General features: G+C 39.7%; 1 protein-coding gene across 1 annotated transcript; it reads right to left on the reverse strand.

Moving 5' to 3' along the window:
- Positions 1 to 3,979: 3,979 nt before the first annotated feature.
- Positions 3,980 to 12,300, reverse strand: MMP1 (matrix metallopeptidase 1). The gene is made up of 10 exons (XM_017544771.2): positions 12,055 to 12,300; positions 11,321 to 11,565; positions 11,077 to 11,225; positions 10,725 to 10,850; positions 9,843 to 9,998; positions 9,565 to 9,682; positions 6,986 to 7,119; positions 5,346 to 5,508; positions 4,721 to 4,824; positions 3,980 to 4,610 (listed from the first exon to the last, which is right to left on the reverse strand). Exons 1-10 carry the CDS (start codon positions 12,157 to 12,159, stop codon positions 4,501 to 4,503), a joined length of 1,410 nt encoding a protein of 469 aa, XP_017400260.1. The 5' UTR covers positions 12,160 to 12,300; the 3' UTR covers positions 3,980 to 4,500.
- Between the last annotated feature and the right edge of the window lie 572 nt (positions 12,301 to 12,872).

The following is a 12,872-nucleotide window of genomic DNA, read 5'->3' on the forward strand; positions in this document are numbered from 1 at the left end:
GGGAATCCTTTCCCCATTGCTTGTTTTTGTCAGGTTTGTCAAAGATCAGATGGTTGTAGATGTGTGGTGTTGCCTCTGAGGCCTCTGTTCCATTGGTCTATGTCTCTGTTTTGGTACCAGTACCAAGCTGTTTTGATTACTGTAGCCTTGCAGTATAGTTTGAAATAAGGTAGCGTGATGCCTCCAGCTTTGTTCTTTTTGCTTAGGATTGTCTTGGCTATGCAGGCTCTCTTCTGGTTCCATATGAAGTTTAAGGTGTTTTTTTTCCAGTTCTGTGAAGAAGGTCATTGGTAGCTTGACGGGGATAGCATTGAATCTATAAATTACTTTGGGCGTATGGCCATTTTCACGATATTGATTCTTCCTAACCATGAGCATGGAATGTTTTTCCATCTGTTTGTGTCCTCTCTTATTTCCTTGAGCAGTGGTTTGTAGTTCTCCTTAAAGAGGTCCATTACATCCTTTGCTAGTTGTATTCCTAGGTATTTTATTCTCTTGGTAGCAATTGCGAATGGGAGTTTGCTTATGATTTGGCTCTCTGTGAGTCTGTTATTGGCGTATAGAAATGCTTGTGATGTCTGCACATTGATTTTGTAGCCTGCGACTTTGCTGAAGTTGCTTATCAGTTTAAGCAACTTCAGCAAAGTCTCAGGCTACAAAATCAATGTGCAGACATCACAAGCATTTTCTAGTGCATTTCTGAGCTCAAAGACAATAAGGGAAATCTCCAAACACTCCTCTTGAATCACTCTATATCATGTTTCTGAGGCTGTGTTAATTTGCTCTAGTAAAGAAATTATGTTTGACAAAGTAGCTGTAATGGTAATTAGCCACTAGGTAAGCTACCTGCTAGGTAGTTACCCACTAGGTAAGTCTACCATCATGATGTATTTGGTTTATGCAAGGGGTCCAAGGATTAATTGAATGATGATGTGAGAGGATTGCCCTCCTTGTTGCTTTTAAATCTCTGATGATGTAACCAGTGCAATCCTCCCAGGATGTGACATTGAGTTTTTGCTGCTTTTGGTTTGCTATTTTGGCCAGAATTTAAGAGGAGCAGTTTCAGGGGCTTGTACGTGGCCCTTCCTACCATAAAGATCTTATTCCAGAAGTCAGGGAATGACCACTAGATGGTCTGTGAACCCATTGGACTCATTGCGAGATGACCTTGAGGCAGAATTCTATTTATCACTTTCCCTCATATGCCTCCTTTCTAAACCGAAAGGCCCTAATACCATTTTGGGGCCTCTAATACCAGTGTCAGTTCAGATCTGATATCCAACTGTCCTTGCAAAGTTTGAGTACTCTTCCTCCCCAGTGCACACTTACCCTGGTGGATGGCCATAGGTCCCTTTGTGAGGATAATTTAACACACATATGCAGTCCTTGGTATATAATGGCATCACAGTCACTAAGATATGTGTGTGTGTGTGTGTGTGTGTGTGTGTGTGTGTGTGTGTGAGAGAGAGAGAGAGAGAGAGAGAGAGAGAGACTAGGTTCCCTTGAAGGATTTCTCTCTCCAAATATACACATCCATACACACACACACACACACACACACACACACACACAAGTTTTGTGTGATTTCTACATACGTATGTAAGCATGATTTATATATAAATAGGTATATGTATATATATGTGTGTGTATAAATGGAGAGATATATGTATGCATGTATACATACATATGTATATATGGATATGGATGTGTATGTATACATGTATATACGTATGTATGTATGCACTTTTGCTGTTCTGCTATCCCATCATCTTTAATGATACTAGAGAGGCCAATTCCCCAGAAACACCTCATATTCTTAACCTACCCCACAGAGAACAACTACCACCAGGTATGTCTGAGACACCAGTGTGTACCCTCGCTAGTGTGGTCCTTCTGGTCTCAATGAAAGGAATGCCCCCTGGGTCTTCCCAGGCAACAGAGTATGCTGGTGGGCTCTTCAATCTCATGTAATAGATTCATTTTAAGGTTCAAATCTCTTGTGCCTTCTGACTTCTTCCTCAAAATCATGCCAAAGAAATTCTGGCATCCCTACTACCATAGGACATCATTGTGTCCAAGATTTGAAAATCCATGTCTGCAGAATATTAGACAAGCTCTTGGTTTCCTTTCTAGAAAATTGACTCCCAAGTCAAGAATATGTGTACTGATGTTAATAAATTCTTCCCTCTCCATCCATACATTGCCTACCCTAAACCAGTACCTTTCAGATTTACTCTCATATGTGTTTTCTTGATTTCTGATGATACTTAATGCCCAGGTCCTATAATTCTTTTGGTTAGTAGCCTATTTCCTACCATAGCTAGGATCTGAACTATGCTGAGACCTGAGCTTAGTCATTTGCCTGGAAACAATGTATGGAGAAAAGAGAAATTTGGGAGGAGAGCAAGCAATATCTCAGTTGAGACAAAAACCAGGTCTTTATCAATTCTCCATGCAAGCATAGCTTGTGCTCCTCTCGCAAGAGGAAGGTACTACATCTGCCTGTGTAGAGCTTGCTTCTGCCTACGTAAAGCTACTTGCAAGACTCCTATCTACATAAAAGTCCTCCCAAGTTAGTCATGATAAACTAGTGATTATCTTGACAAACTATGTTATGCGACATTAACCAAATATAAAATCTTAGTGGCTTAGCAAAATAAAAATTATATATATATATTTAGAGACAGGGTCTCACTCTGTTGCCCAGGCTGGAGTGCAGTGGTGATATGGTTTGGTTCTGTGTCCCCATGCAAATCTTATGTGGAATTGTAATTCCCCAGCATTGGAGGAGGGACCCAGTGGGAGGTAATTGAATCATGGGATTGGATTCCCACCTTGCTGTATTTGTAATAGTGCATGAGTTCTCACATGATCTGGTTGTTGGAAAGTGTGTATCACTTCCCCCTGCTCTCTCTTCCTCTTGCTCCAGCCATGTAAGACATGCTGGCTTCCCTTTTACCTTATACGTTTCCTGAGGCCTCCCCAGCTGTGCTTCCTGTACAGCCTGTGAAACTGTGAGCCAATTAAATCTCTTTTCTTTCTAAATTACCAGTCTGAGGTAATTCTTTATAGCAATGTGAGAAGGGACTAATAAAGGGGTATGATTATGGCTCACTGCAGGCTCCAACTCCTGGGCTCAAGTGGTCCTCCCAACTCAGCCCTCTGAGTAGCTGGGACTGCAGGTGTGTACCACTATATCTAGCTATTTTTACAATTTTTTTTTTGTAAAAGTGGAGCCTTACTATGTTGCCCAGGTTGGTCTCAAACTCCTAGGCTCAATCAATCCTCCTGTCTCAGCCACCCAAAATGCTAGGATTATAGGTGTGAGCCACCATGACCGGCCTAAAATTTGTTTTCCTACTTAAGCAAAGTCTGCTGAGGTTTGGGTAACTGTTTGGAGCAGTTACCTTCAGCAATTCAGCTTGTTCTGTCTTGTGACAACCCATTCATGAGGTACTCCTATAACCACCATAGAAGGAGTAGACTACCAGAGAAATTTCCACCAGCAATTAAATGTTTGAGTCTGAAATGTTATTTGTCACTTCTTCACGCAACCCACTGGCTAGAAGTAGTTGGGTGCCCCACTGCCCATCACCCATGCTCTCTTTGCTACTGCAAGGAGTTGGACTGTGGGAAAATGGAACCCTCCCATGTGTTCAGAAGAGAGAAAATGGCATACACTTAGAATGCTCTATAACAATGTCACTGATTTTAACTAAAACCACTTTTGGAATCCATACATAGGGCAAGGGGAATGAATACCCCCACCCCAAGTTTATATAATATATATTGTATGTAAATAGAGAATATTTGAGTTTTTTGTATATCCTAATTTCCCAATAGAGAATATTTGAGTTTTTTGTATATCCTAATTTCCCACATGAATATTTTTTATATTGTCTACTTCCCATTTCAAATTTGAAAAGCAGTCTTTGTGAGTGTGGCTTTGTCATTAGAAAACAGTAATAAATATCATAGAAAGGGTACAAAACAGTAGAAACAAGGTTGACTTTATTCCAAACATAAAACACTTTATTTTGTGTAAGAAGAGTTATCCTTTTCTCATCCAGGGTGACACCAGTGACTGCGCATGTATTCTTCACCTGCTTTTCCTCTGGTGAAGACTCATGTCTCCTGTCTCTTTCTGTCTTGAAAGGATATGTTTGTCACTGAAGGTGCTCTCTGGGATCAATGTCAGAGTTGTGTACTCTGGAAAAGATCTTTGCAACTCTGGCCCAGTTGAGTCCATAAGCCACGAACTTGACTTTTCTTACTCACCTTATGTGGAACTAAATTATATTGGTACAAAAAGGGCTACATTCTAAATCATAAAAAAATATGCTGAATGAGGTATAAATAAGATTATATTCTGTGTAAGAGTGATTCCAGAGGTTAAAAATGATGGAAAAACATAGTTCTTCAGGAAAACAACTTCCTTGGACTCACATAAAATCATGCCACACAAAATCATGTACTATTTTACATTCAAATTAGTAATGTTCAATTTTTTCTGCAGTTGAACCAGCTGTTAGCTTTCTGGAGAGTCAAAATTCTCTTCGTTTTAGGATCAAATTTGTATTGCCTTGTTCCATGAAAGAAATAAAAAAATCCTAGAAAGAAAACAAAACACAGATATTTTTGGCATTTGCTGTTCCAACTGGCATTTATGATGCTACTGCTATGGCAATGAAATGGAGGAAATACATATATATTTGCTTACCATCTTTCATGAAAACTGCATCAACCTTGTGGCCAATTCCAGGAAAGTCATGTGCTATCTTTTTGGGATAACCTGCATCCATAGATCGTTTATATTCATCATACCTGGTCAGAAAAATGTTAAGAATGTCAGACCTTTTGCTAAACACGTAGACTCTCAAAATCATTACAGAAAATACAGCATCAGGAATTTAACCAGAATATTTCATTTTATAGATCATTTGTAAAATGGGGAGTGGTTGGGGTCAGGTGGAATGTTGGGTGAACTAAAAGGCTTATAAGGCTCCTCTGAAGCCCAACATCAAATTATCCAGTAGGTTCTACATTGTCTTATTGAGGCAACATGCCATGGAAGATAAGCTCCTTTTGGCCAAGGTAGCTCAGTTAAGATGAATGCCCTTAATTCTACATCCTTTAAAAATTCATCCCCATACATTCTCTGGAATCCCAGTACAGGCATTTTGTGATGATTATTGGTCAACAGACTAGATAATAGGCTGGCACCAGCCATTCACAGAAAAGGATGCTTGGCCAGGGCACTTTGAGACTCACTTTGAAATGGCACAATCTAGAACATTTTATGTAGAAAGAACTGAAACTCTAACATTTTCTGCACTTAAACTTACCTCCAGTATTTATTACCAACAAAGAAGTAGGTTTTTCCAGTATTTTCCTCAGAAAGAGCAGCGTCGATATGCTTCACCGTTCTAGGGAAGCCAAAGGAGCTGTAGATGTCCTTGGGGTATCCGTATAGCACATTCTGTCCCTGAACAGCCCAGTACTTATTCCCTGCCAGTCAAGAAACAGTGATGAAAACACTTGCCCAAGACTTCCACAGACAGTAAGGTAAATTTCTAGCTAAGTTCTTAGTTTCACATGCTAGCACAGTGCCCTGGCTACAGATTAGAATCATCTAGGGAGATATTTTAAAATACTGATGCCAGGACCCTATTCAAGACCAATTAAATGTGTCTATCTTTTGAAGCTTCCTAGGTGATTCTAACCTGCAGCAAGCTTTGAGAATGACTCATTTATGGGGTTGGGGGCTTCTTTCCAAAATCAGTTTTTCAAATGACTAAAGAGTTAGTTATGCCACCTTCGTGATATAAACTTCAGTTCTCCAGGTTTGCTCATGGACTACAAACATTCAAACTGTTTGTATCAAAAGGGCGGAGTGCTGTAGTGACTGACAACCTGTAAGGATTTGCGATTCTGGATTCAAATCACTGCACTTGACTAGAAGACAGTTCCAAATACTTGAATTAATGCTTTGTCCAGATTCTGTGTTTATACTCAGCCCTTCATCACATAAAGCTGATCTCATATACTAAAAGCCAAGATTTCTCTCATTGTACACATGTGATATCTACCCCTCATGAAAAGGGATTTTATAACTTTCTGTCTCTAATACCCATTTAATTTCATAATTTAAGGCTAGAAATCCTGTTTCAAAGCATCTGGCCCATCTGACCTGGATTTATTCTTTGCCTTGAGTGTATGGCTGAGTCAAATGTTTTACTCATTGTACTACGCTAAACACATATTTGCAAAAATACTTGTCATGACATAGTGTCTTCAAAGCCAGGAACTGGTCATTGGATTGTTTTTCATTCTGACAGAATCAAAGAAGTTTCTCCCATTCAATTCAGAACTTCTTATAATTTGATGTGCATAAGTACTGCCCAGGAAACTTGTTAAAATTCAGATTCTATCAAAGAAGATCTGAAGTGGGAACTGAAATTCTGAATCTGTAATAGACTGTCAGGTGATGCCAATACTGCTGGTCTGAGGACCACACTCTCACAGCAGGGCTGCAGCAACTCTTATCTGGCTGCCTACTGGAGACCTCCCCCATTCTCAAGAGGGTAGTCTGTATTGAAATAGAGTCTAGGAAATCATACAAACAAAATCTTTCTGTTCCATCCCCTGTAGGATTGGTGCAAGTCTTGATTTTTACTTTGAGTATTCCCAGGAATATGGAGGGGGTTTTAAATGCATAGTTTGTGCAGAAAACATTTTTGGAAATCTAGATTCATTAGAAAGGTAAGAACATTCTATCTCCAGTCATTTGCCTTTTGTTTAAAATGACTCCAAACTGTGCTACATGCTGTTTAGTTAAATTGATGGACTTTCATTGATCTGGTTGGTGAGACTGAGATTTTTCAATAGTCCCTGGAGAGAATGTAGCTAGTACTCTTATATCTCAGTCCAAAAGGGAATGCAAAATTAATTTGTAAAAACAGTGAAAAATAATTAGAAGGATTACCTTTGAAAAACCGGACTTCATCTCTGTCAGCAAATTCATAAGCAGCTTCAAGCCCATTTGGCAGTTGTGGCCAGAAAACAGAAATGAAATTGAGCTCAACTTCTGGGTAGTAGGGATTTGTGCGCATATAGAATCTGATTCAAAAAAAAAAAAAAGAAAGAAAAGTTTCCATCTAATGTCTGGTAATCTCTGGCAGACATCCAGCTCCTTCTTGCTGCTGACACTTGTGGTGTGCTGGTAAATGTTTAACATTCAGCTCTCCAAAGGAGGGTTGGTTTATAGAATTTGCTTATTTCCCTCAGTTAAAATACTCCCATTATGACGAATTTAAAGAGTCTCAGTGGAGCACCATTGTATAGCATACAAATAAAATAGGCATATGTAACTTTAAGAACATAAATAAGTAGAAAAATGCAGTAAAAATTATGACAAAGTGATGAGTTTTGATTATTTTTATTACCTTTCATTTTAATGAAAGGTAACTTAATTTTTTTATACACTTTAAGTTTTATCTGTTTATTATTTATTTAATTTATTTATTTTTGAGACAGAGTCTCACTCTGTTGCCCAGGCTAGAGTTCAGTGGTGCAATCTTGGCCCACTGCAACCTCTTCCTCCCAGGTTCAAGGATTCTCCTGTCTCAGCCTCCTGAGTAGCTGAGATTACAGGTGCAGGCCAACATGCCCAGCTAATTTTTGTACTTTTAGTAGAGACAGAGTTTCACTATGTTGGCCAGGCTGGTCTTGAACTCTTGACCTCAAATGATTTCCCCGCCTCAGCCTCTCAAAGTGCTGGGATTGCAAGTGTGAGACACTGCGCCTCACCTATAATATAATTTTTAATAATGGCTATGGTTCACAGCTAACTTGCAAAATTCTTCAAAATTTAACAGTCAGCCTTGGTGAGCCATTAGGAGTCAACTGTGCACATTACCAACTGGACCATGACTCTAATATCCTATATTTAGTGAGTACTTACAGCACACCAGGCTCACTCCTTACATCAGACCTTATCACAAGGACACTACAAGAAAGTATTTGAGGATGAGAAACTGAGGTCGGGGAGCCTAAGGGAGGTGTCTAAGGCCACCCAGCTAGTAAAAGACTAAGGTTGATTTAAACTCAGCTCTGGCAACCACTCCCTTTGTTGTCCCTCAGTCAGTAGTACTTATACAAAGTGGATTATAGAGCTTATAGGGACTAGGGTAACAGCACAGAGTAAACTGTCATGAGGGCTGACACAGAGGAGTTCTCCAGATTCCAGGCCACAGGGAAGCCTATGTATGACCTTGGCCATCAGGAACCTGACTTCTAGGTCCAGTCCTGCCTCTGCCTGGCTGTGATGCCTTGGGCAAATCAGTTACTATCTCTATCTCTAGCCTTTTATGTCTCTCCGATGTGGCAACATTTAAATGATCTCTGTGTCCTTTCAATTCTGGCAAATCCTGAAATTGATCCTGTTTCTTGTAGTAATATTTGGTTTGATAGGTGTGTCCTGCTGTTCTGAGAGGCTTCCTTTAAAACCATGTGTTTTCTTAACTTGTCCTAGCATTGAACCACACCCTGTATAGTTTACATCCAGCCTTATCTTTTACGCTTAAAAGTAAAGAGAGGGCAGAAACAATTATGAGCCAGTGCCCTGAATTCTGGGATAGATGCGACCACAGAGTAGTAAAGCAGCGCCACAGCACTCTGAGAGGCTGAAGAGAACGAGCCTTTCAGATCACCCTGACTTTCTATGTGCTGACCTTTCTGTAGACTGCATCATTCACCAAATGCAGTGTGTAACAATACAACAAGAGTGTGTTATTATTTTGCCTGATCCTTTAGGAATCACTATGGTACAGAGAGCAGGCCTGCTCCTTGCATGTGAGATGACCTCAATCTTTTTGAGTCCACATGCTGCAGAGGGAGTTTTAGGATTCTCTTTTAAAGAGGAAAGCACCATGTTTTGGCTGCCCCTATCTGTCCGAGGAGGGATTTTATCAGTTCTTGGGAACTTTTCTAGCATTTGGTTCCCTTTCTTCTCTTTTCTGGGTCTCCAGGCGGCAACAGAGACCCTTCATGATCGTAGACTTTGGGAGGGCCATTTTTCCAGGATGGCAGGAGTGATGATGAAAGAATGGCCATGCAACCCTCATCAGTAAGATGTTGCTATGGAAAGGACCACTTTCTCCTAAGAAAGTCCTATGAGACTCATCACCATAAAGAGTGGCATAATGAAAAGAGACCTGAAGTAGGAGACAGAAGACCAATAACTTCTGTGCTACTAATGAGCTCTGTGGCCCCAAAAGATCTCTTTCCATCTCTCTGACTTACTTTTCTGATCTATAAAATGGGATTATACATACTGATTTTCTAAAGCAATTATATTTTCTGAGAATCAGATGATCTAATAAATGTGGAAAAACAAAGTTGTTACAAGTACATTCTGTTGTACAAATGCATGCAGTTGCTACCATATAATTATAGATGTAAATGAGTGTGAAATAAGTAACACACGAAGCATAATAGTTAACTATAGTAGTGAATGTTGTTATTATTACAAATGCAGATCACAAAGAAGAACTGACATCTTACCTGTCTTTAAAGAACATCACTTCTCCCCGAATCGTAGTTATAGCATCAAAGGTTAGCTTGCTGTCACACACTTGTGGGGTTTGTGGGCCTGTGGGCTGGACAGGATTTGGGGACTGTCCTAAGGAAAATAAAATACCTGAAGTTAGTTTTTCCTAGTATTAGAAAACTACATAAACAATGAGGACAGCTTCTTCAAGGATATCATTAATGGCTGTTTTATTTCAAGTAGGTATAAAGACCACCAGGCCCTTGTCCATAATGTTTTTCTCCATACTTACCATATATGGCTTGGATGCCATCAATGTCATCCTGAGCCAGCTGAACATCACCACTGAAGGTGTAGCTGGGGAACATCAAAGCCCCAATGTCAGTAGAATGAGAGAGTCCAAGGGAATGGCCGAGTTCATGAGCCGCAACACGGTATAAGTTGTACCCTAAAAAAGCCAATATATCCATTTTAACTATTTGAAATGTATTCCTTTTTGAGGCATTTAACTAACAAGTAATTTACAACTACAAGGATGAATGTTCCTATTTTCTCAGTGACTTTTTGAAATATATGTGTGCATATATTTTTTCCAAAGGCAGAAGTCATGCGCTTATTAACAATTAAGATACATGTTAAAACCTAAACTCTATGATTACACAGTTACAAGTAAAAGACAAACTCAGCTGACTGAAAGCCTATCACAGATTAGTCAACCTTACCAATGATTAAATGACACATATTAGTTCGCAGAGAAGCAATAAAGTTCTATTAACATTTAATATTTTTCTTATTTATAAAACTGATAAATGTTGACTGCTGGAAATTTTGGAAAACACAAAAACTTTCCTTTTCTTTAATTTCCACACAAGTTTATAACCACTATTAAATTTTGCTGTTTTCTTCTAATGAAAAAGATTCAGTGGTGATGCCAAGTAAAACATCAAAGTTTTCAACATTTTCTTAATAAAAATTTTAGTGTGGCCTACTTGTCACTGCTAAGATATTGTTAGCAGACATGACCTCTCACTTTTCTAAGTGTATCACTAATTTTCTGAGTGGTAATAGAAAAATAAATACTTATACGAATGCATTCTTTCAACTAAATCAACCAATATTACAGTGAAACATGAAGGGGTAGGAGAATTGAGAGAAACAAATTTGATTGGCTTACCTCTGAAATTGTTGGTCCACGTTTCATCTTCATCAAAATGAGCATCCCCTCCAATACCTGAGCCTGGTTGAAAAGCATGAGCAAGATTTCCTCCAGGTCCATCAAAGGGAGAATTGTCCCGATGATCTGAAAGAAACAGAATTCAAGGAAGGGTCGTTGTGGTTCTTATGTAGGCTAAGCTAGAAGGGCAAGCATTAGTTTTGTTAAGGGACCAATAGACTTCCATCAACTGTGATGCAGTTTCTCTCTTTGAGCCCATAAAATCAACATTCCTTTTAAACAAGCAACTCCAGTTATAAAGCTATGAGATTTAGGAACAAGGTGAGGTTAAGGTGCTACGAAAAGAACTTACCTCCCCTGACAAAAGATATCATTATGTCTGCTTGACCCTTAGGGACCTTGGTGAATGTCAGAGGTGTGACATTACTCCAGAGTTGAAAGGCTTTCTCAATGGCATGGTCCACATCTGATCTTGGCAAATCTGGAGTGTAATTTTCAATCCTTAGCATGAAATAAAATAGAGACATGTTGAACATGACTTCTTAACCACTGTCATGGGAAATAGCTCTCTCACTCTGGCTCCTCAGTCTGGCTACCTGTAGGTCAGATGTGTTTTCTTCCAACGAGGGTTCCCCTCAGTGAGGACAAACCGAGCCACATCAGGCACTCCACATCTGGGCTGCTTCATTACTTTCAGGGTTTCAGCATCTGGTTTCCCCGTCACTTTCAGACCAAAGAATTCCTGCATTTGCTTCAATTTTTCAACCACTGGGCCACTGTTTCTCTGCTTTTCAACTTGCTTGCCATCATTCTTCAGGTTGTAGTATTGTTCCAGGTATTTCTGACAAAAGAAAATTATCAAAACACTGCATGGGAAATCTTTCTCATTATTCTAAAAACTGGTGGCATTAAGTTTTAGCCAAGACAGAGAACTGCTTTTAAAGCTTGTGTTTAGGTTTCACAATTGCTTTTATCTTTTTCTTTGGTGAGAAATGAAATTTATCCTTATTTTTGGTGGGAGTAGAAATGCCCCTCTATTAGGTACTGTAAACTCTATAGTAGAGCAATTTTTGTAGAGCAAGATTTCCATACTGTGGCAAGTCTAAAATTTGTAAGAGAGGTTTGAATACTGTTCCTTTAGTTTCCTCTCACCTCCAGCTGGAAAAGGAGAGCCTATGCATGGCTAGATATATTTTTGTGGGAGAGTGATGTTTCTAGCAAAATAAAATTGTCTTTATAGGAAATCCAACCTTAAAAAACGCCATTTCATTTCTGTGGAAATACACAAACTAAAGATTTGCATTATTGTCATTTGCAATGCAGCATTTACCTGGACTATCTCCACATCTTGCTCTTGTGTTTCTAGAGTTGCTGGGAAGCCATGAGACACCACACCCCAGAACAGGAGCAGCAGCAGCAGAGGATAGCTGTGCATATTGGCCTTTGTCTTCCTTCTCAGTGCAAGGCAAGTGATGGGTTCTCAGCTCCCTACTGCTTCAATACCCCAGCTAGGAAGCTCCCTCTGTATATATAGAGTCCTTGCCCTTCTAGAAAGCTAAAGGCTGTATGACTCATGTTTTATTAACATCCTCTTGATTACCTATGAATAGACTAAGCAGTCATCAGAAATAGTGACTCCTAGCAGATTGTTTGGAATCGCTTGGTGTTGCAACATCATGATTAATTTCAAACAAGACATGTGTGAGGGAGACACACTCCGCCATGTAAATAGTGATTTTCTCCAATTCACTTCTCTCAAATTTGAGACAGGCTCTTGTTATATTCACAGGTCAAAGAGTACTTTATGGGCTTTTTGAAAAAGACTTGATTCTGATGGTCATAAAGTGCTACAGGTTTCTCCACACACCTTGCTCCCAGGACAGAGGGTGGAATTACTAACACTGTGCACCTTATGGCTCTTCAGCACCTGTGCTGACTGAAGTTCAACTCCCCAGCACTCACTTTATGGTGACTCTCTGGTGTTCTCTGAGGTTCCCTTCTGCTTTGGTTAAGCTGCCTGGTACCCTATTGCAATAGTGCCACAGCTTCCCTTAATCTTTACTCAGAGCCAAGTGTGGTGGCTCAAGCCTGTAATCCCAGAATTTTGGGAGGCCGAGCCAGGGGAATTGCTTGAGCCCAGGAGTTCAA

The sequence above is a fragment of the Cebus imitator genome, unplaced genomic scaffold (genome assembly GCF_001604975.1).
Source record: "Cebus imitator isolate Cc_AM_T3 unplaced genomic scaffold, Cebus_imitator-1.0 Scaffold171, whole genome shotgun sequence".
NCBI lineage: Eukaryota > Metazoa > Chordata > Mammalia > Primates > Cebidae > Cebus > Cebus imitator.